General features: G+C 41.2%; 1 protein-coding gene across 1 annotated transcript in view; it reads right to left on the reverse strand.

Annotated features, from left to right (window-relative positions):
* LOC137619168 (fatty acid-binding protein-like) overlaps nucleotides 1-20,252 on the reverse strand; it is a 39,070-nt gene extending 18,818 nt beyond the window's left edge. The window contains exons 1-5 of the mRNA XM_068349354.1: nucleotides 20,183-20,252; nucleotides 19,911-19,972; nucleotides 16,068-16,148; nucleotides 14,999-15,168; nucleotides 7,691-7,798 (exon numbers count right to left, since the gene is read on the reverse strand). Coding sequence (XP_068205455.1) covers nucleotides 7,691-7,798; nucleotides 14,999-15,168; nucleotides 16,068-16,137 — 348 coding nt within the window. The 5' untranslated portion in view covers nucleotides 16,138-16,148; nucleotides 19,911-19,972; nucleotides 20,183-20,252. The remainder of the gene's footprint in view (nucleotides 1-7,690; nucleotides 7,799-14,998; nucleotides 15,169-16,067; nucleotides 16,149-19,910; nucleotides 19,973-20,182) is intronic.
* Between the last annotated feature and the right edge of the window lie 3,691 nt (nucleotides 20,253-23,943).

A 23,943-nucleotide genomic window follows, 5' to 3' on the forward strand; every position in this document is an offset into this window, starting at 1 on the left:
GCCTCATGTCATTGTCACTTTATTTCAACAACACGAAGCGACTTCCAGAACTATCTTAAAAGAGGTTACAAAGCCAAACTCCGAGAAGCCCAGCAGACCCTGATTCACGTCCTGATGCCGGACTAGGTACCGTTCAGGAGCGCTTGAACCAACGGACTCCAACTGTATTGGACGGCAGGTGGGTCATTGTCTGGTTAGGAAGAAACGAAGGGGAAAATCATCACTAATAAAACCTGAATAGCAGCAAAAAATTTATTTTAGTTACATTCATAATCAAAATTTAAAACAACTTGTATTTTCCTTAGCTATACAAAAACAAATGTCCTTTTAAAATATGGATATGTCTTTAGCAGTACTAGAACAGCTCTATTGAATTAACAAGATACTTGGTAATAACAAGCGGCAGGAGGGTGAAGGCCCTGCTCCCCTGCCTATCACAGAACAATAGTTTTTTCCCTTAAGCCTAGCACCGAGAGGTGTGACCGAGGTGGCAACTTCTTTCTACGTATACAGACCTTTCGTCTTTTAAAACTCGGAGACTCGCTCATTGGTGGGAGGAAGAATAATAGAGCCAAATGGAAGATTATTTCTTTACCGGACATGTCATTCTGCCTGGTCCGTGTGAAAGAAAGAAAGGCGACTCCAACAACCTCCTAATGGCTAATCATAGGGATGCAATAGTTGGTAGGACCTCAGCCAATGCTGGCCTTAAAGGAAGCCAGCAATAAGACGCACAGATGGCCCGAGCCTTTAGACTTCATCTCCAGCTCCAAGAAGGCTACTGACAAAGGTATGCACAGACCTAAGTAACATCTGCATACTGAACTCGCCACTCCAGAAATAAGTGTTGGGAGACTTTTTCTCATTTTAATGCTAGGGCCAATGAGAAGGCTGCGACACTAGCACGAGAGATTTCGAGTCCTCCTCGAGTAGTGGTACGGTGCTCCGCTGTAACAACAGATCTCTCTGTCAACTCGCACAGAGGGATAGGATCAACAAGGTCCTCAACTGGTGTTGGAGACCCTCTGTGATACGCTCCTCATAATTAGGCAAGGATAATCTTACCCTGACACTTAAGTCCCATGATAGGGAAGATTGTTTGAACCTCCCTTCAAGCATGGGATTAATCCCCTATGGAGGAGGGGTCTGCATAATACTAAGGAGCCTTCTCTTCTCCAATGCTCTTCATGAAGCGAGAGTAGAGAGTGAGTCTTGAGGGAAACACCCAAAGATGCCTTTCTAAGATTAGCCGATTGATGCCCTTCAAAAGTTAGTAGGAGGTCCAAGCAAAGGTGCCCTTAGGATAAGAATCATCCTACCTTGGGACCTAAGATTCAGGGTAGGTAGGGTTATTCAAAGCTACCTTTAAGCTTCGGACATACTCGCATCCCCCCCCAAAAGTGATCCATACTCTACAAAAGAATTTCTTTGGAAGAGACAGGCAATACGTTCATGATCTGCTGAAAAGTATTCTGACCAGCGACGCGTTCTTTACAAAGCCCCATTGTGAAGTCATTTTCTCAGGATCTACCAGTGCTAGGAAACGGGACCTCAACCGACTTGGGGCCACCATAGAGCGTCCCACAGAAGGCATCGAGGAGGTGGATGAACAAGTTCCATTTTACCACAAAGGTGTAGGTTCTCGATTGCTGGAGGTACCGTTACCTGCTCCCGATGTCGTGTATCTGCCACACGAGGGTCACGATTTGGATGATCTTGGGAAACGGTCACTATCTTCCAGAGGAGGGGGGGGGCTTCAAAGGAAGTGTACACCCTACACTTATTATTATTATTATTACTACTTGCTAAACTACATCCCTAGTTAGAAAAGCAGGATGCTATACACCCGAGGGCTCCAACAGAGAAAATAGCCCAGTGAAGAAAAGAAACAAGGAAAAATAAAATATTTAAAAAAACAGTAACATTAAAATATGAATATAAACTATACAAACTTTAACAAAACAAGAGGAAGAGAAATAGAATAGAATAATGTGACTGAGTGTACCCTCAAGCAAGAGACCTCTAACCCAAGACAGTGAAAGACCATGGTACAGAGGCTATAGCACTACCCAAGACTAGAGAACAGTGGTTTGATTTTGGAGTCTCCTACTCCTAGAAGAGCTGCTTACCATAGCTAAAATCTCTCTCCAACCCTAAACAAGAGGAAAGTGGCCACTGAACAATTACAGTGCAGTAGTTAATCCCTTGACTAAAGAAGAATTGTTTGGTAATCTCAGTGTTGTCAGATGTATGACGACAGAGGAGAATCTGTAAAGAATAGGCTAAACTATTCGGTGTATGTGTAGACAAAGGGAAAAGGAACCGTAACCAGAGAGAAGGATTGAATGTAGTACTGTGTGGCCAGTCAAAAGACCCCATAACACTAGCAGTAGTATCTCAACGGGTGGCTGGTCACTAGCTTACAGTGCTAGTGATTGGTACTTACGGGATCACTCACCAGCAACCAGGGTTTTAGAAGTGGCTGTCACCCGGGCTCTCGCTTTGCTTAATGGACCCCGAAGAAATCAATCAGTGCGTGAGCTGAGTTGCTCCCTCCTGACAGAGAAGAGCTGCTCACTAAGGGCAAGGACACCCTTCCTATAATGGCATGAACCGGGGATGGCTGGCAAAAAGTTTCACCTTCGCCAGATCTGTGAAGTCGGTGCTAGGTCCTTACCAATACCGTTCACCTGCATCTAACCCAAGGAGATAACTATCATGCTCTTTTGGGCTCACAACTGTTCGACCAACCCTAGAGGTACGTGTCGAAGGATGTGAGCTTTCAATCCCCTGAGGAGAGGGAGAACAGTTGCCTAAAGGCCATGGCACTCCATCTATGTCAAGACAGAAATAATGAAAGTTGGAGCAATGTTCACCTTCACCTGGCTTATAGAATCAGCCGACTAAACCTTAAGGTAACAGCCAGTAGTTATTTCATCCTTAGCTTTGGTGTGATATTAGACTCCCCTCAATCACAATCCTCAGATTGGGATAAGACTGCGTGTGTAGTCTCTATTTCGTCTCCCCAAGACTTCAAAGAGTTCATTCTAAGCAACCAAAGGTTAACACTCCGGTAGACACCTAAAGAACAAATGAGGCACTTTCAAAATGACTAAATGCCAATATGCACTAGAAGTCCCTCAAGTCAGCAAAAAAATGAATTCATCATTTCTGGATGCCAGGTATGAAGCAAAAGTTCCAACTCAACACGGGCTGACAAGAACTGGTTTGGCTGAAAGGAGTACGGACTCGTACTCTGTCCCTGCGACAAGTCGCGAAGAGCTTACGGGAGAGGACTGGAGGTCAAACAAGACTTCCAGCACAAATGCATGATCATTTCACCTGTGGCACATGTCCAGAGATGTTACCTGGAAGGTAGGTCTGGAATGGATTTGAATGGAAGAGGGAGGTTATGGGACAAAAGGGGGAGGCATACCTCTAGATCATTCTTGCCCTTTCTTCTCCCTCCTGGACTGAGCCTGGGAGGAACAAGAAAGGGTGGAGCAGGGTCCAACCCTTCTGGAGGAAGAACCTGCGGGAGGATATTGCTGGGATTTGGAGAAGGCCAGGTCAACGGTACTTCGATGTTAGAGACGAAGTGCTCGTCAGCCCATTCTGGGAATTATTTCCTCTTCTTAGAATTCTAGCACTCAAATCCGAACAGATCTGGGAACGTATAATCAGGAGGCAGATAATGAATTGGGCTGTGAATAATCTCCTTTCCTGTCTTGGAAACAATCTCTCCCTCAAGCAAGAAAGAGTGATACAATGTACTCTCCCTCTATTAAACAGGTACTGTACTAAAGTACCCTGTGAAAGTAAAGAGACTGAAGTGGTACAGGATTCTCTAGTCCAGGTAAAAGGAGAGGGAGGGGGGGGGGGGGCTCAAACTCCTCTATCACTTGGCCCATGTTGTGCTCACCCCATACTGGACCAATTGGCCATGGCCCCATATGCCCAGCCTGGATATTGGACTAATAGGCTAAGGCACTAATGATCAGCCCCGCAGCCAATAGCCAATCAACAGTGGCGATTTGCCCCCTCGAAGAGAGATCGCTTGAACTTACAAGGGACTTCTTGAGATTGGCCTCTCTGGACTATTTCAACTTCTTAGAAAAAGAACATCAGAATCAGAAGGGAAAGAAAAGGAGGAGGAGGAGCATAGCTTCATACGACAATGTATCCTTACTTTCAATTGCATATGAGTTGGTGTTTGGTCCAAAAGGGCAGGTCACTTGATACAGATGCAAATAGCATCCACTGTTGCAACAGTCTCACTGTGCTGACCAACCCCGAAGGTACTGGTCGGTGGGAAATTCCATAGAAGTTAAAAGGTACCCAGCAGTAGATGTTACAGTAAGCTCATAATCCCTAATTTACCATACAGATATCGGTCGGCGCATTGAGTTTCATCAGCACGCGGAGTACCGTGAACAATCCCTATATATGTATCTGCCTAGAGAGGGGGCTCGCTAGTGATAAAAGATAAGGCCTTGTAAAAGATAGATAATTAAAGGAATGAAGGAATAATATCCAGAGTTATAAGCTGTTTTATGTCATACAGCAACGAGGGTATACACAGGGATGCTCTACGAGGCTTGCGGCTTGTATCAAGAGTAGATAAAAGCGTGACGGTGCATGGAGTGCTGAGGTCTTGACTCATGCGCATGCATTGTAACAGACAATATTCATATAATGTATAGGATGCATATATGTAAACACTGGTCACTGGTCCATGATACAACTTATCACCTGCGATTGATGAAACAGCAGTGGATGTCACACCAGGTTCAGGATCGCTAACCAACCACAAAGATACTGCCTGATGCATGAGTTCTGTGTCAGAACAGAGTGGGACATAAGGATTACGAACAATCCTCCTATATCACAAGAGGAACAGGATAGGTGTAGGAAAATAAGCTGGTCTACGGTGCTGGCGTTCAGTAACTGTAACAGCGGCACGTTCTGCTTGAGTGACTCACAAGGTACCAGATAGCTGTGGGTACCGTCACACCCTCCTGAAGGACACGAACGCTTGCTATAAGTCCCAGAAAATTTAAGAGAGAGGTCTTTCCGCTCGACTATATTCTTCTACGTGTTCTCAAGGATGAAGTTTCCAATGGAGAGAAAGGAGGAGGAAGATGACAGATAAGGGAAAGAGAGTGAATTTTTCCTCTACTTCTCCTTGCTATCAAAGTGGAGCCACATTCTAGGCAGCCGATAATGGCTTCCCTCCCTTGGAGGAGGAGACACTGAGGGTTTTAAGTACAAGACGAGCATTGGGAACACTCGCTAGACACTACATGACGCAAGGATCATCACCATCCAAGGAACACCAGTGATGCAAGGTGTGCCTGCCGGTCAAATAATTTTCACTATTTGACACCCATTTATGAGAAAACTCAGTCTGAATCTGGTATTCCCTCCGATGGCAGAAAAGCTCCCAAAAAGTGAGGAAAGTTATACCACAAAGTCATCATCATTCTGATAAGACTGGCAATAACCACATTTCCACGGCAAGTGGGGGGGGGCTGCTTAAATTTCCCTTCTCGCTAAAGTATAAAACACATGGGGGGTTGAAGGTTTTTATACTCCTAAAAATAAAATTTACTAAAAAATTTTAAGAATAGAATTTACTACAAAAACTTTCTTACCCCTCCGTGCACTTGCACTCATAAGCAAGAGTGTTCACGAAAAATAGGAAAAAACATCCCAAATGAATATAAGAAAAGACCCAGTAAGTCGAGAGATCAGCAAAACGAACAAAGAAAAGTGTGGCTATTCAGTGACAAGCGGGTGGGTAAGGCTTACCATTGCATCTGCCTGTCATTACCAACTATACCTTGTTACTAATTCAATAAACATTCCAGCATCGCTAAAGGCATCTCCCTATTTCATACGGCAAAAGGTTTGTATATGCATAGAACTAAATACCTGCGGATATTGTTTTAGTAAATGGACTTGTGAACAGTTAGGGATTACTTAAGATCTTCCACAAATTATGAAATGTGTAACCTTTGGATAACTTTTATTTTTCTCAATACCCATGAACCACAGAGGCAGTGCTGGAGAAGCAGGTTAGGAGAAGCTCATTAAATTATGCAGGAAACACAGAAGGAAGAAGAAAGTTCAATAACTAATAAGTGATTTACATGAAAGAATTATCAAACCAGTTAACCTTCCAGTTCGTGACTTGTGTTATAATAAAGTGAGAGTGAAATCCAATGAAGTACTGTAGTGCTTAAGACTAATGCCTAAAGCAAGGACAATAAAACAAGCACAGAGTTCAAAATGGTCAGATGAATTTACTCTAAGTTTGGACTGAGATCCAAGAGATTTGATTTCTTTGCTTCAACTTCACCAGATAGAACCACATGCAGAGACCTTCCCCAGGATGCAAAACGATACTCCTTACTGTATGAGTGTTTGTTAACTATAAACCTATGCAACCTTTGCTCTTGTAAAATCTGTCAATCTGTTCCTTCTTCTTAAATTTTAATCACTTGTTGCTAGTCATGAGGTCCACCTTTCGTTCAATTTGAGTAAAAACACACATGCGAATATTTACAATTATAATATCCCGAGTATGAAACAGAATCAGGATTATAAAACATTCTAGCCAGTGAATGAAACTTGCAAAAAGTGGGGTTCCTGTAATTATGAAAAAAAGTAGGAAATCTTAAAATGACAGTAACCTCCCAACACCCTAAGCAGTTATGTCCTGTACTGTACTGGTATTTAGTTCCTTGTTACCTCCGCCAATGAAGTTGGGAGGAGGGTTAATTCTCCCCACTGTTTGTAAACAACTTCCTGGCCACAATCTTACTCGAGTAGTGAAACTTTCTGGGGAATAATTGTTAGGCTGAGAAGTGAAAGTGATTTAATTTTGAAAGACATAGGTCAAAGATCAAGGTCAAGGTCGAGCAAAAGGTTAACTGAATTAACATAAACCTTAAACAAGTTCGCACATGGTTGTCACACAGACTTCAAATACGCCTACTGTCTAAATTGATTCTGGGAACGGCAATTAAGCTGGTTTCAAGACATAGGCTGCCTTGGCAGAGGTCTGCACTCTCAGAGTGCTTTTCTAGTTGAACATTGCAATACAAAACAAATTCCAAGATTGACCACATTCAAGGGGGAATGTTGTCCCAGAGTTAAGCAGTATCGTTCTGAGTTAGAACCAATTCTATTGAGTCAGGCATTTACTGTTCAGGTAATTTTTATGATTGACATGATGTATCACAGAGTATATTAACCCTTTTACCCCCAAAGGACGTACTGCTACGTTTCACAAAAGCCATCCCTTTACCCCCTGGGACGTACCGGTACGTCCTTGCAAAAAAAATGCTATAAAAAATTTTTTTTTCATATTTTTGATATTTTTTTGAGAAAATTCAGGCATTTTCCAAGAGAATGAGACCAACCTGACCTCTCTATGACAAAAATTAAGGCTGTTAGAGCAATTTAAAAAAAAATATACTGCAAAATGTGCTGGGAAAAAAATAACCCCCTGGGGGTTAAGGGTAGGAAATTTCCAAATAGCCGGGAGGTAAAAGGGTTAACACATGATTTTACTTTATACAAAAGGGACATGCATCATGATACTCTCCTCTCACCCAGGCCCGATAATGGGGAAGCGTAGAATGCCAAAGATGCAGTGCATATGAAAAAAGGGCTAAATTCTAACCTGCTTCAATCCCTCGTCAGAAAATTCTCTCAGGACAGACATGGCCTTTTCATTCGCTGGTTCAGTGGGCATCTGCTTGAGCACATTTCCATCCAGAGTAAATGTGGCCTGAAAAAGAGTAAAATGTCATGGAATTTCTCCAAAATTTAAGATGCTAAAAATCTAAATAACCAATAACCTATGTATATTTTAGTTTGGACAATAATATTCTGATAAATAACACTATACAAGTCTTTAGAATAACTTCAATCATATTTAACATTTTTCCATCATTTTTAATTTCCCAACATAGATTTGCAAAAAGTTTTTTTAAATTGTCTTAAATATTTTGCCACTGAAAAATAACACTGTACAAGTCTTTAGTTTAACTTCAAATACGTTTAAGATTTTCCCTTAATTGTAAATTTCCTAATATAAATTCACAATAAGTTTTTTATTTGTCTTAAATATTTTGCCATTGAAAAATAACACTGTACAAGTCTTTAGTTTAACTTCAAATATGTTTAAGACTTTCCCTTCATTTTTAATTTCTCAACATATATTTACAATATTTTTTTTTCATTGTCTTAAATATTCTGTCACATAACTTCAGAATTGTGAATATCACATGTTCACCAAGTTGACTTCAAATGAGCATCAAGAACTTGACAACTAATGTTAAAACATTCACTTCTTTGTGCAATCTCTGGTGGCCAGTGTCCGAGTGCTTTAAAAAGTCAGAAAATGCGTTCGCTTTGGTTAAAAACATTCCTAAAATGTTATTTTGATAATAAAATAAATTTTTGAATATACTTACCCGGTGATTATAATAGCTGCAGCTCTGCTGCTCGACAGAAAACTCTACGGAAAAAATCCGCCAGCGATCGCTATGCAGGTAGGGGGTGTACTTCAACAGCGCCATCTGTCGTCCAAGTACCCAGTACTCATTGTAAACAAAGAACTCAATTTTCTCCTCGGTCCACTGGGTCTCTATTGGGGAGGAAGGGAGGGTCCTTTAATTTATAATCACCGGGTAAGTATATTCAAAAATTTATTTTATTATCAAAATAACATTTTTCAATATTTAACTTAGCCGGTGATTATAATAGCTGATTCACACCCAGGGGGGTGGGTAGAGACCAGCAATAAATGTTTACATTATTATGAGCTAAGGATTTTTTATTTCATTTTAGAAGTTATCAAAATAACAAAAATAAAATAAATAGGTACCTGGTAAGGAAGTCGACTTGAACAATTACTCTGCCTTTTTAAGTACGTCTTCCTTACGGAGCCTCGCGATCCTCTTAGGATGCTGAGCGACCCCTAGGATCTGAAGTGTAAAGGGTTGCAACCCATACCACAGGACCTCATCAAAACCTCTAATCTAGGCGCTTCTCAAGAAAAGAATTTGACCACCCGCCAAATCAACCAGGATGCGAAAGGCTTCTTAGCCTTCCGGACAACCCAAAAACAACAATAAAAACATTTCAAGAGAAAGATTAAAAAGGTTATGGAATTAGGGGAATGTAGTGGTTGAGCCCTCACCCACTACTGCACTCGCTGCTACGAATGGTCCCAGAGTGTAGCAGTTCTCGTAAAGAGACTGGACATCCTTAAGATAAAAAGACGCGAACACTGACTTGCTTCTCCAATAGGTTGCGTCCATTATACTTCGCAGAGATCTATTTTGTTTAAAGGCCACTGAAGTTGCGACAGCTCTAACTTCATGTGTCCTTACCTTCAGCAAAGCTTGGTCTTCTTCACTCAGATGTGAATGAGCTTCTCGTATTAACAGTCTGATAAAATAGGATAAAGCATTCTTTGACATAGGCAAAGATGGTTTCTTAACTGAACACCATAAAGCTTCTGACTGTCCTCGTAAAGATTTAGTTCGTCTTAAATAGAACTTAAGAGCTCTCACAGGGCATAAGACTCTTTCTAGTTCATTTCCAACCATATTTGATAGGCTTGGAATATCGAACGATTTCGGCCAAGGACGAGAAGGTAGCTCGTTTTTGGCTAGAAAACCAAGTTGTAGAGAACATGTAGCCGTTTCAGATGAAAATCCGATGTTCCTGCTGAAGGCGTGAATCTCACTGACTCTTTTAGCTGTGGCTAAGCAAACCAGGAAAAGAGTCTTTAAAGTGAGATCTTTAAAGGAGGCTGATTGTAGCGGCTCGAACCTTTCTGACATGAGGAATCTTAGTACCACGTCTAAATTCCAACCAGGTGTAGCCAAACGACGCTCCTTCGTGGTCTCAAAAGACTTAAGGAGGTCCTGTAGATCTTTGTTGTTGGAAAGATCTAAGCCTCTGTGACGGAAGACTGATGCCAACATGCTTCTGTAACCCTTGATAGTGGGAGCTGAAAGAGATCGTTCTTTCCTCAGGTATAAAAGGAAGTCAGCTATTTGAGTTACAGAGGTACTGGTCGAGGATACTGATACTGACTTGCACCAGTTTCGGAAGACTTCCCACTTCGATTGGTAGACTCTAAGGGTGGATGTCCTCCTTGCTCTAGCAATCGCCCTGGCTGCCTCCTTCGAAAAGCCTCTAGCTCTCGAGAGTCTTTCGATAGTCTGAAGGCAGTCAGACGAAGAGCGTGGAGGCCTTGGTGTACCTTCTTTACGTGTGGCTGACGTAGAAGGTCCACCCTTAGAGGAAGCGTTCTGGGAACGTCCACTAGCCATCGAAGTACCTCGGTGAATCATTATCTCGCGGGCCAGAGGGGAGCAACTAACGTCAACCTTGTCCCTTCGTGAGAGGCGAACTTCTGCAGTACCTTGTTGACAATCTTGAACGGGGGGAATGCATATAGGTCTAGATGTGACCAATCTAGGAGAAAGGCATCTATATGAACTGCTGCTGGGTCCGGGATTGGTGAGCAATATATTGGGAGCCTCTTGGTCATCGAGGTTGCGAAGAGATCTATGGTTGGCTGGCCCCATGTGGCCCAAAGTCTCTTGCACACATCCTTGTGTAGGGTCCATTCTGTTGGAATGATTTGTCCCTTTCGACTGAGACAATCTGCCATGACATTCAAGCTGCCTTGGATGAACCTCGTTACTAGCGAAATGTTTAGACCTTTTGACCAGGTGAGGAGGTCCCTTGCGATCTCGTACAACGTCAGAGTGGGTCCCTCCTTGCTTGGAGATGTACGCCAAAGCCGTGGTGTTGTCCGAGTTCACCTCCACCACTTTGCCTTGAAGGAGAGACTTGAAGCTTTTCAAGGCCAGATGAACTGCCAGTAGCTCCTTGCAGTTGATATGCATTGTCCTTTGACTCGAGTTCCAAGTTCCCGAGCATTCCCGACCGTCTAATGTCGCGCCCCAGCCTGTGTCCGATCCGTCCGAGAAGAGAACGTGGTTGGGAGTCTGAACAGCCAGGGGCAGACCCTCTCTGAGGCTGATACTGTCCTTCCACCAAGTCAGGCAAGACTTCATCTTCTTGGAAATGGGGATCGAGACCGCTTCTAGCGTCTTGTCCTTTTTCCAGTAAACAGCTAGGTGATATTGAAGAGGACGGAGGTGTAGTCTTCCCAACGATACGAACTGTTCCAGGGATGATAGTGTCCCTATCAGACTCATCTACTGCCTGACTGAACACCGTTCCTTCTTCAGCATGTTCTGGATGCATAACTGGGCTTGGCTCGTTCTGGGGGCCGACGGAAAAGCCCGAAAAGCTAGACTGTGAATCTCCATCCCTAAATACACAATAGTTTGGGATGGGACCACTTGAGACTTTTCCATATTGACAAGGAGACCCAATTCCTTGGTCAGATCTAGAGTCCACTTTAGATCCTTCAGACAGCGACGACTGGAAGAAGCTCTTAGAAGCCAGTCGTCCAAATAGAGGGAGGCTCGGATGTCCGCTAAATGAAGGAATTTGGCTACATTCCTCATCAGCCTCGTAAACACAAGAGGAGCTGTGCTTAGGCCAAAGCACAGGGCTTGAAACTGGTAGACAACCTTTTCGTAAACAAATCTCAGAAAAGGTTGGGAGTCTGGGTGGATGGGGACGTGGAAGTATGCGTCCCTTAGGTCTAAAGAGACCATCCAGTCTTCCCTTCTGACCGCTGCTAGAACGGACTTTGTGGTCTCCATGGAGAACGTCTGCTTTGTGACAAAGACATTCAGCGCACTGACGTCTAGCACCGGCCTCCACCCTCCTGTCTTCTTTGCCACTAAGAAGAGACGGTTGTAGAAGCCCGGGGTTTGATGGTCCAGGACTTTGACTACCGCTCCCTTTTCTAGTAAGAGAGACACCTCCTGTTTCAATGCTCGTCTCTTGTCTTCCTCTCTGTACCTGGGAGAGAGATCGATGGGAGACGTTGCTAAAGGGGGTTTTCGTACAAACGGGATCTTGTACCCCTCTCTGAGCAACTTCACAGATTGTGCATCTGCGCCTCTCTTCTCCCAGGTCTGCCAGAAGTTCTTGAGTCTGGCTCTCACTGCTGTCTGAAGAAGCTGGCAGTCAGACTCTGCCTTTAAAGGACTTGGTTCCTTTCTTCTTTCCACGTCTCCCTTCGGCACGAGCACCTCCTCTGCTGGAGGCTCTGCCACGAAAGGGCGGAATAAATCGGGACGCTGGAGTGTCCATCCTTGGTCTAGCTGACAAGGTAGGCAAAGGGGTGGCTTTGCGAGCAGAGGACGCAACCAGGTCATGAGTGTCCTTCTGTATCAAAGAAGCAGCAATCTCCTTAATCAAGTCCTCTGGAAAGAGGCACTTAGAAAGAGGAGCAAACAGAAGTTCGGATCTTTGACAAGGTGTCACTCCAGCTGACAGGAAAGAGCAAAGGTTCTCACGCTTCTTGAGGACTCCGGATACGAACGATGCAGCAAGCTCACTAGACCCGTCACGTATGGCCTTGTCCATGCAGGACATGATGAGCAAAGAAGTTTCCTTCTCTGACGGAGAGATCTTCCTGCTTAAAGCTCCCAGACACCAGTCTAAAAAGTTGAAGACCTCAAAGGCTCTAAATAACCCTTTCAAAAGGTGGTCTAGGTCCGAAGATGACCAACATATTTTCGAGCGTCTCATGGCTAGCCTGCGGGGAGAGTCTACAAGACTTGAGAAGTCGCCCTGGGCAGAGGCAGGAACTCCCAAGCCGAGAACTTCTCCCGTGGCATACCAGACGCTCGATTTAGCAGGAACTCCCAAGCCGAGAACTTCTCCCGTGGCATACCAGACGCTCGATTTAGAAGAGAGTTTAGCAGGGGGAAACATAAAGGCTGTCTTCCCTAGACTCTTTTTGGACTGCATCCATTCTCCTACCACTCGTAAAGCTCTCTTGGACGAGCATGCGAGGACGAGTCTAGTAAAGGCAGGCGAGGATGACGGCATACCTAATACAAACTCTGACGGAGGAGAGCGCGGAGCCACAGACACAAACTGGTCCGGAAACATCTCTTTGAACAGAGCTAGAACTTTTCTAAAGTCCAAAGAGGGTTGCGTGGACTTAGGCTCGTCAAGATCCGAATGTGGTTCATCAACGTGAGCGGCACCATCATCATCCGAGTATTGAGGAGGAAGCGGCAATGGAGTAGGTAACGGCTGGTTAGCCGAGTCCGGTCGCACGGGTGCACGCGTGACTGAACCGGACGCAACGTCATGGAACTGTTGCCCAGTCTGTGAGCTGGCAACAACCATAGCAGCGCGGGGACGCACAGCGTCTACTCCAGACTGTCTAGCCTGATGCGGGTGCGCGGTGGCAACCACACTGGGTTGCGGAGGTTGACGCACCGCGTCAAAACAAAACAACTCTGACTGTTGTTGTGTCTCGCGAACGTCAACGGAAGGCTCCGTGCGTCGCTGAACGTCAACATGCGGCTGGCAGGGTACACTGGAACGCATGGGTGGCGGAACTCTCTCAACTGGAGTGCGCAAGAAGGTTGCCTCAGCGTCCACAGGACGCACAACCGAGTGTGTGGTTGGTTGTAGGCAAGAGGCTGGTGCAGCAGCAACCTTCTCCGCACGAAAGTCCTGCATCAGAGACGTTAATTGTGACTGCATGTTCTGCAGCAAAGACCACTTGGGGTCTGCAGGAGCAGGTGCGGCGACAGACGGTGTAACTGTCTGCGGCGGTACCGCTTTGCCTCTCTTAGGAGGTGAGCAGTCATCGGAAGACTGCAGCGAGTCCGAACTGACCCAGTGGCTACAACTGGGCCGTTGGACTTGCGCGGAAGGGACCGACTTGCGCTTAAGCGGTCGTGAGACCTTGGTCCATGGTTTCTTGCGAGAAACCTCTTCCACAGACGAGGAATAAATGGGCTCTCTCGTCTTTGTGTGGGTGGGGCAATCTTGGGTAGATACGCCCGAAACCACGGAGGGCACGTCTGTTCGCTGATTAAAGCCTCTCGAACCCATTGGTCGTACGACATTGCTTCTCCCCTGGACTTGGGAGCTTGCAAGAGGTCCCGGACTAGGAGGACGACAGGCACGAACAGACGAACCCTCAAGCGCAACACTATCCACAACACTATCACTCACTTTATCACTTCCCACTGCACTTTTACACTTCAGCTCCTTGACGTCCGCCATGAGCTGGTTACGGTCACTAGCCAGGGACTCAACTCTCTCACGCATCATATCAGCCATCGAAGGTTCCTGAGTGCCAGAAGGGGGATTAGGAGCAACCACTACAGGGGAAGGAATAGGTTGTGGGGCATGAGGAGAGGAAAAATCAACAGAACGAGATGAACTTCTCCTGACTCTATCTCTCTCTAGCCTACGTGTATATTTTTGGAATTCGATAAAATCGAATTCCGAAAGCCCAACGCATTCCTCACATCGATCTTCCAATTGACAGGTTTTATCCCGACAATTGGAACAAACGGTGTGAGGATCGATAGAGGCCTTCGGAAGACGCCTTGAACAGTCCCTAGCATTACACTTCCTGAATTTTGGGACTTGAGAAGGGTCAGCCATTTTGAATTGGTCAAAGGGGAATTCAAAAACTATCCAAAGTCATCAACAAATAATCCGATATCAAAAAAAGAATGCAAGGATTTATTGAAGATAAAGCCTGCACAGCGAAAGCTCAAAACTAGAAAAGTGTACTTCACCAAATAGTTGTGAAAACAAATCCAGTTAGCAACAGCGAATTAGTAGGTCTTGCCGGTAGCACGACAGAGAGAAAATTGAGTTCTTTGTTTACAATGAGTACTGGGTACTTGGACGACAGATGGCGCTGTTGAAGTACACCCCCTACCTGCATAGCGATCGCTGGCGGATTTTTTCCGTAGAGTTTTCTGTCGAGCAGCAGAGCTGCAGCTATTATAATCACCGGCTAAGTTAAATATTGAAAAAAGGCTTTTTTAAATCTGTTTACCTTCATCTTTCCTTCTGGCCCTTCCAACTCCACCTCCTCATTCAGTCTAAAACTCCAGACCAATGTCTTGATGGGTAACACGGTGGTTATCGTCCAGGTGTCGTCCTTGACTTCTACTTTCATCGTTGGCTTGGCCCTCGATGCTATCTTGCGGAATAGGAACCCGACGCCTGCAAGAGAGAAAGTAACGTTGCTATTAAATCGGGTTGTTGTGGCCTGATTAGTAACGTCTCTGCCTGGTGATTGCCAGTCGAGATTTGAGTCCTGCTCAGACTCATTAGTACCTTTGGTGTCTGCAAGCTTACCATCCTTGTGAGCTAAGGATAGGGGGTTTGGAGGAACCTATTGGTCCATCTACTGAGTCATCAGCAGCCATTGCCTGGCCTTCCTTGGTCCAAGCTTGGGTGGAGAGGGGGCTTGGGCGTTAATCTTATATGGTCAATCTCTAGGGCATAGTCCCTTGCCTCTGCCATTCATGAGTAACCTTTAAACCTTTAAATGATGAATGATTCTAAAGAGCATATGACTAAACCAGGAAAATATACAAAATTAATGTATGCTGACTTAATCTGTCTTAGGATTTTAATATTTTATTATGGGCGTTACGAACTAAAGCTGAGATGCAACAAGTTTAGGAGTGCCACAGTTAAGAAATACATGATAGAAAAATGAAAGAAAGACAGCAGGAATGGAAGTAAAGCAGATGAATAGAAGTAAAGTAGATAATTATAAAATGAATGTAGCTAGGGCCTAAAGGAACGGTACACAAGAGTCCTTAGCAATAGCTACGGTGCTATCGTATTGCAAGACATTCTATTTGACAGCGCCAAACACCTAATCCTTCTACCTTTCATCCAGACTTTAATCAAACACGTTACAGGTAAATGAGTGGGCTACTTGCCGGCACTCGGCACCTGTCATTAATTGCCCCGATAACAAACTCGACGGCCTTCCCAACTCCACGGAAGAAATCCCCTATTTTAAAGGACAAAAAGATTGAATGCTCGTTTGGAACAACTTGCTCTCAAAGACGAAAATAGGAGTATATCTTTAACAGAGGTCAACTTACCCACTTTAACCAAGACTTCCTCAAAATTGTCATCTCTATCATGAGCGTAGGTTCCTGCAAACTCGACCATGACGCTAAACTCTGTGGGGAAAAAATTAAAATAAGAAAATTGTTCTTTTACTTGGATTGATAAAGTTCTTGGTCCAAATTAATTCTAGCAATGGATCAACTAGACAATCCATGCCTAAGGTATTGTGATGTTATTAAATTCCGTTAGCCTATCTGCCTACTGTATACCGTTGCTCTATTATTATTATTACAGTATTATTATTATTACTAGCCAAGCTACAACCCTAGTTTGAAAAGCAAGATGCTATAAGCCCAAGGGCTCCAATAGGGAAAAATAGCCCAGTGAGGAAAGGAAATAAGGAAATAAATAAATGATGGGAATAAATCAACAATAAATCATTCTAAAAAGAGTAACAATGTCAAAACAGATAACGGATTTTGAGCGAAGCGAAAAATCTACTTTTGGGTGAGATAGCCATGTCGTCCTGTAGTCATATAGGCTATACCCTTAGGAAGCTACTGAAGGAACCTTCCATCAGGACGACATGACTTGAGCCCAAAAATGTCCTATATAAACTATTAACAACGTCAAAAACAGATATGTCATATATAAACTATAAAAAGACTCATGTCAGCCTGGTCAACATAAAAACATTTGCTCTAGAGGAAACGCCGACCACAGAGACGAACTAGACTTATACTTCAATAGCTACAAAAGTCAATGAACTCAAGGCAATCTATGAGTATTCAAAACTAATATCAAAGTCCTTTGAGCTGTTTCAGACTTGTATAGTACTTGTTACCTATACATGTACTAATATTATTAGAGTGAATGTATTATTTATCACCTAGTTTTATAACCTTTTAAGCTAATTACATAATAGAATAACAATAAACAGGAACTATAAATGATAAATATGAAAACATTAATAATTATAATAACAATAATAATAAAGAGCTGCCAACCCCAATGTGAATGTGCTTTCACCACCACGCCCCACTGCCAAACAACGAATTTTGAGCGAAGCGAAAAATCTATTTTTGGGTGAGATAGCCATGTCGTCCTGATGTCATATATACCCTTAAAAAGCTGCTGAAGGAACCTTCCATCAGGACGACATGGCTTGAGCCCAAACATAGTTGTTAGCAGACGAGGATTACTCGATAGGGATGAAGCCTTGCCCTGCAAATTGTCCGATAAGGTCGGGTGTAACTTCATGCCACTTTCGTCTCCCACCCAAAGGTAGTAAAAGGTCAGGGTTTACAGAAGGCAAAAGCTCCCTGGTCAGGAAAGGAAAAGGAGTCATAATTGCAGGTTTAGGCTGGGTCAGGCTGTACTGGGGATGTTAGAGGATGCATGAACTCTAAAGATTCCTGGGGCACAACATTCCAACCCCGGGGGAGACTTTTATCATTCTGGCTATTAGTTGATCTTCAATCACATGAGTATTGCTTTCAAGTCTGGTGCAGATAGAAATAACCTCTCCATTAACCCTTTTTACCCCCAAAGGACATACTGGTACATTTCACAAAACTCATCCCTTTACCCCCATGGACGTACCGGTACGTCCTTGCCAAAAATTGCTATTTAAATTTTTTTTGTATATTTTTTATAATTTTTTGAGAAACTTCAGGCATTTTCCAAGAGAATGAGACCAACCTGGCCTCTCTATGATGAAAATTAAGGCTGTTAGAGCAATTTAAAAAAATATACTCCAAAATGTGCTTGAAAAAAAAATAACCCCTGGGGGTTAAGGGTTGGAAAGTTCCAAATAGCCTGGGGGTAAAAGGGTTAAAGAATCGTATTTCATTGATATTATGCTTCGACATGGAAGTTGCGGTGGCCTGTTGGTAACGTCCTTGCCTGGTAATCGCCAGACTAGGGTTTGAGTCCTGCTCAAACTCGTTAGTTCCTTTGGTCGGTGAAACCTCACCATCTTTGCAAGCTAAGGACAGCGGATTTGGGGGAGCTTATAGATCTACCCGTCTAGTCATCAGCAGTCACTGCTTGGCCCTCCCTGGTCCTACCTTGGGTGGAGAGGGAACTTGGGTGCTGATCATATGCATATATGATCAGTCTCTAGGGCATTGTCCTGCTTGCTAGGAGAATATCACTGTCCCTTGCCACTGCCATTCATGAGTACCCTTTAAACTTTTTAAATCAGAATAAAAAGTAAAACGAACTAAAAAGGCTGGTTCTGTAGTGTCAGCTGCAGAGATAATCTACTTTTCACTTTTACAATGAGGTTTAAAATCTTGGCTATTTGCCCACAGCATATTTCATCAACATGGATAAGGTCAAGCAATCCTATCTAGGTCCCGCGCCAGTCCATCCTCGACTACCCCTACGTTAGGTTAGGCCACTCTCAAATATCAAGAATGAAATAGGCTTACACACCAAGACAAATAGTGGTAAGCAAACTTGCTACCCCTGACAGTAACAGTTCAAAGCCCTTACGACCTTAACTTATTGCAAAATAACTCGTACAATCGTAGCGGGGACTTACATAAATACACTAAACTGATCATACTCCTTCACATGTCTAATTTTCAATGCTCAGTATCCTAACAGTGTCATGAACAGTAGTTACCTTCAGGTTAGCCATTCTGTATAACATAGGGCTCAGGAGTTTAAGGTTTTGATGGCCACTCATGAATGGCAGAGGCAAGAGACAGTAACATTACCCTAGGAAGCAGGACAATGCCCTAGAGGCTGGCCATTTTATATTTATTTATTTATTTATTTATTTATATATATATACAGTATATATATATATATATATATATATATATATATATATATATATATATATATAAAACATCAATATAGCAAAGATTTTAGTATTTTAGGATGACAAGTGTCCCCCCAGTCGACAAAAGTAGGGGTAGGCCTAACCTTAATGCATCCATTGCACAGAGTAACAATGTGAGTACCCTCTAAGCCTCGATAAACTTATAGACAATCATTGAAAAGTTACTCTCCCTTAATTGTTATAGATAAACTGATAAGATAAACATGCTAAACACTTATATATCTCTTGGGAAAACAATGATATCAGTAACTGTGTGACAAAACTCTCTGGGGAATGTATTCATATGATAACATAACGGATTTTGAGCGAAGCGAAAAATATATTTTTGGGTGAGGCAGCCATGTCGTCGTGATGGAAGTTCCTTCAAAGGTAGCTTCCTAGGTATATTTGACTACTGTAGTCAAATATACCTAGGAAGCTACCTTTGAAGGAACTTCCATCACGACGACATGGCCTGAGCCCAAAAAACCAATTGTATAATTCATAAATGATCCTTGCAAGTGTAAATGAGGTTTTTAAAGGTTTTCCTGTTGTATTTTTAAAATTATGGGTGATTTGCATGACGATAACTGTATAAAACATATTTTTCTATTAAAATAGATGCCTGACATATAAGAAAACCGATAAAAATCATATTAATATAGGAAACAAAACACAGGGCTATATGACCTTGGCCTAGGATTCACAACCTAACCTAACCTAATGCTTTGTCCTTGCATAAGAACTTATAATAGGGTAAAATTGCTTTAAAAACAAAAAATTCTTATAAATAGAAAATGTTCCGAATGTATTTTACTAGTTATAGGCAATTTTTATAACAGTATAATTAGAAGAAAGCATTTTTTTTTTTAAGTTATAAAGATACATTATAGCTATAGGTCTACTGTTCTATACAAGAATAACCAATATTCAATGTTTTTTTATCTAAATCTTTGAAAGCTTCTTACAATATATATGTCTACTTTTCACAAGTCATTTTAAATACAATTATTCTAAATTAAATAACTCAAATAAGACTCACTTGCACACACAACTTGACAGATTCACAAGGCCACGTGTATTGTCACTAGACTGAGCCTGACAGACTGACAGCAGGGTTGCCAGTTTGGCCTTTTTTCAGGCCTAAAAAATCCAATTTGGCCTTTTTAAAAAATGGGTTGGGCCTTAGTAATATGAAAAAAGGGCGGTCCTTAATTACTATATATTTGTCCTTTTTCTACTAATGGGTTGGCCTTTTGAAGCTTCTGTTCATTAAAAGTTGGCCTTTTCTCATTTAGAAAACCTGGCAACCCTGACTGACAGTGACTTTGGAAGGAACGATGCACATGGCTAGTTCCTTTGAATTCATTCCCAGCAATCATATATTGCGTTTGTTCGTTTGTTTGTTTGCGTATCTGAAAAAGGGGGGGGGGCTAGGGGGGGGTTAAAACAAAACATATTAAATGGCTGTCTTTGTGGGGTTAAAAGTTTGTCCCTCATATTACGTTCATGGAATTACCCCCAGAATTTACCTCAAATTTAGGGAAATTACCTTAAATACTAAAAAAAAAATCAGAAAACGCAAAAATAAATATATTATAAATAAGAAAAAATCCCTATTTAGAGAAAAATATGACAAACAAATTCTATATACACAGTGTTACTCTATAATCAAAAGATAACAATGAAAAATATAATAAAATATTAAAATTACCTTGAAAATACCGTCTAGAAATTTCCCTAAATCAACTAAAATTACTCAATCTGGGGTATTTACCTTGAAAATGTGAGCCCTGGTTAGAGAGAGAGAGAGAGAGAGAGAGAGAGAGAGAGAGAGAGAGAGAGAGAGTGTGTGTGTGTGTCTCAGTATTAGAAACCTCAATTTTCATTGAAGAATTTCAACTGTAATCTTTAATTATTGTTATTTTCGGTCAAATAAATCTTTTGATGAATATAAATATACATTTTTTTAAATACATTAAGTTTTATTATTCCATAACACAACTGATTTAGATATGACATAGGCAAGTAAATATGGTTAAAAATTATAATTAGTGAAGACCTATGTAAGAAAACAGGCCTATTTTTTCGGAATTAGTGTAGGCCTATGTAAGAAATTATTGTTTACGGGAAGTAAAAAAATATAAACAAAGGACAAAAAACTCTATAAATATATATAAAACAGAATTATGCCTTAAATTATACAAAAATTACTATGGAAAAATGGAAACCAGTAATATACAACAAACAAAAAAAGGAAAAATATGAGAAAAGGCAGAGAAATCTAAAACAAATATTTATAAACTAATAGCGATTATAACTGACTTTACCCCCCCCCCCCAAAAAAAAAAAACAAGAGAAAAATAATCTATTCCTTTTTATTCAAAGGTCAAGAAACAAATAAATTTATTAGAATCTCACAAAATTCGACATTTATAAATCGCAAATTGAATTCTCATCGTGGTGATGCACAAATTCACGCTTGGAGGCATCTGGCAACGTGTCATTACGTATTGCCATATCATGAGTTTCATTTTTTTTATTAAGGTGTTTTTTTGCGAATTAAATGATTTCTTTTATATATTATTGCAAATGTTGCATGTCATGGATGTAAGATGTACTAGAGGAAGAGAAAGAGAGAGGAATAATCCAGGAAGAACTATAAATAGGCGATAAAAAAGAGAAAAGTATTGGAAAGTCACCGAACCATTCCACTCAACAATACGAACAAGCCATAATTCTTAAGAGAACTATTAAGACGCCACAGCCTATAATACGCCCACACGCCCACGAGCTTCGTACAAGAGAGAGAGAGAGAGAGAGAGAGAGAGAGAGAGAGAGAGAGAGAGAGAGAGAGAGATAGCATCGTCTGCTATATAAGCATTTCTTCTTCTTTTGTTTTTATTAGGTGACCTCCTTGCAAAAATAATGGCTGTCATACAAGGCAGTAAATTTTTTTTCCTTCTTGCGCTGTTTTCTCCGGTATAAATAATGACAGGGTACGGATAAAAACAAGTAAATTGATAAATAGAAGGTCTGGAGATTTCTCGAGTACACACACACACACACACACACACACACACACACATATATATATATATATATATATATATATATATATATATATATATATATATATATATATGCTTATACATTGTCTTATCACCATAACTATTATTAGTTGCTAAGCTACAACCCTAGTTGGAAAAGCAGGATGCTATAAGCCCCAGGGCTCCAACAGGGAAAATAGCCCAGTGAGGAAAGGAAAAGGGGGAAAATAAAATATCAAAAAAAGTAACATCACTAAAATAAATATTTTATATAAAAACTATAAAAAACTGTAACAATATAAAAGGAAGAGAAATAAGATAGAATAGTGTGTCCGAGTGTACCCTCAAGCAAGAAACTCTAAAGCAAGACAGTAGAAGAAGACTATGGTACAGAGGCTATGGCACTACCTAAGCCTAGAGAACAATGGTTTGATTTTGGAGTGTCCTTCTCAAAGAAGAACTGCTTACCATAGCTAGAGTCTCTTCTACCCTTACCAAGAGGAAAGTGGTCACTGAACAATTACAGTGTAGTAGTTAACCCCTTGGGAGAAGAAGAATTGTTTGGTAATTTCAGTGTTGTCAGGTGTATGAGAACAGAGGAAAATATGTAAGGAATAGGCCACACTACTCGGTGTATTTGTAGGCAAAGGGAAAGGGAACCGTAACCAGAGAGAAGGATCAAATGTAGTACTGTCTGGCAAGTCAAAGGACCCAGTAACTCTCTCCTGAAGGATCAATATTAAGGAAATGTTAAAACTATGTGAATCACAATGGACTGAGGAAAATGAGAACTATAAATCAGATAATAAGAGATTAATTAATAGTAGAGGGAAATTCAAAATAAAAATTCATTTCTGGTTTGAAAAGATTTTTTCTAGGAAACAGATTAATTAAAGATATGACATAATTGCAAAACGGGGAAAAATACTATATCTATCTATATATATATATATATATATATATATATATATATATATATATATTAGTTATATACATATGTGGATTGTGTATATACATAATACACTTATCTACTGTATGTGTGTGCAAAATACACACATATATATATATAGTATAAGTGTGTATATATACATAATTCTCTCTCTCTCTCTCTCTCTCTCTCTCTCTCTCTCTCTCTCTCTCTCTCTCTCTATATATATATATATATATATATATATATATATATATATATATATATATATATATATTAGTATTACTTGCTAATCTCCAACTCTAGTTGGAAAAGCAGGATGCTATAAGCCCGCAGGTGGCTAGGTATATTAGTTATCGAGTCTTTTATATAGTTATATAGTTATGTGTGTAATAAGTCTTTTATATGGTTTTATGTTCCTCGATTGGTTGATTTTAAAGCTAGTTGATCAGTTCATGAAAGTGTATCTTCCTAACTATGTACTTAGGATGATTTTTATTAATTTTTACATATGATAATTGCAGATAGGCTGAAGATGACATAAGTTATGTCGAAAGCTCCCGAATATAGAAGATGATAGCAGCATTGACTATTTTATTCCTACTTAAGATGTATAGAAGTAGTTTTCACGAATTTAGATTGGGAAAATGTAGGAATTGCTTTTATTGCGGAATACTTCAACCACTTAAGGTTAGCAGATGACATAGTTGTGTTTAGTGAATCATTGGAGGAATTACAAAATATGATAGAAGATTTGAATAGAGAAAGCAGAAATGTAGGACTGAGAATAAATATAAGTAAAACTAAGATAATGTTCAATGCAAATACAAAGACAATAAATAAGTGTTATGGAAGAACCTCTAGAGATTGTTAATGAATATACCTTTTAGGCCAGACAGTAAGTGTTTCCCCAGGACAGGAGACCAAAATTAAAAGAATAAGCCTGGGATGGAGAGCATTTGGTAAAGAAAATGAGATTATGAAAATTAAATTGCCACAGTCTCTAAAAAGAAAAGTATTTAATCAGATGGTCCTACCAGTATTAACTTATGTATCAGAAACTTGCAGCCTTACTAAAGCCTTAGAATATAAATTAG

This window comes from Palaemon carinicauda, chromosome 25 (assembly GCF_036898095.1).
Source record: "Palaemon carinicauda isolate YSFRI2023 chromosome 25, ASM3689809v2, whole genome shotgun sequence".
NCBI classification, from domain to species: Eukaryota; Metazoa; Arthropoda; class Malacostraca; order Decapoda; family Palaemonidae; genus Palaemon; species Palaemon carinicauda.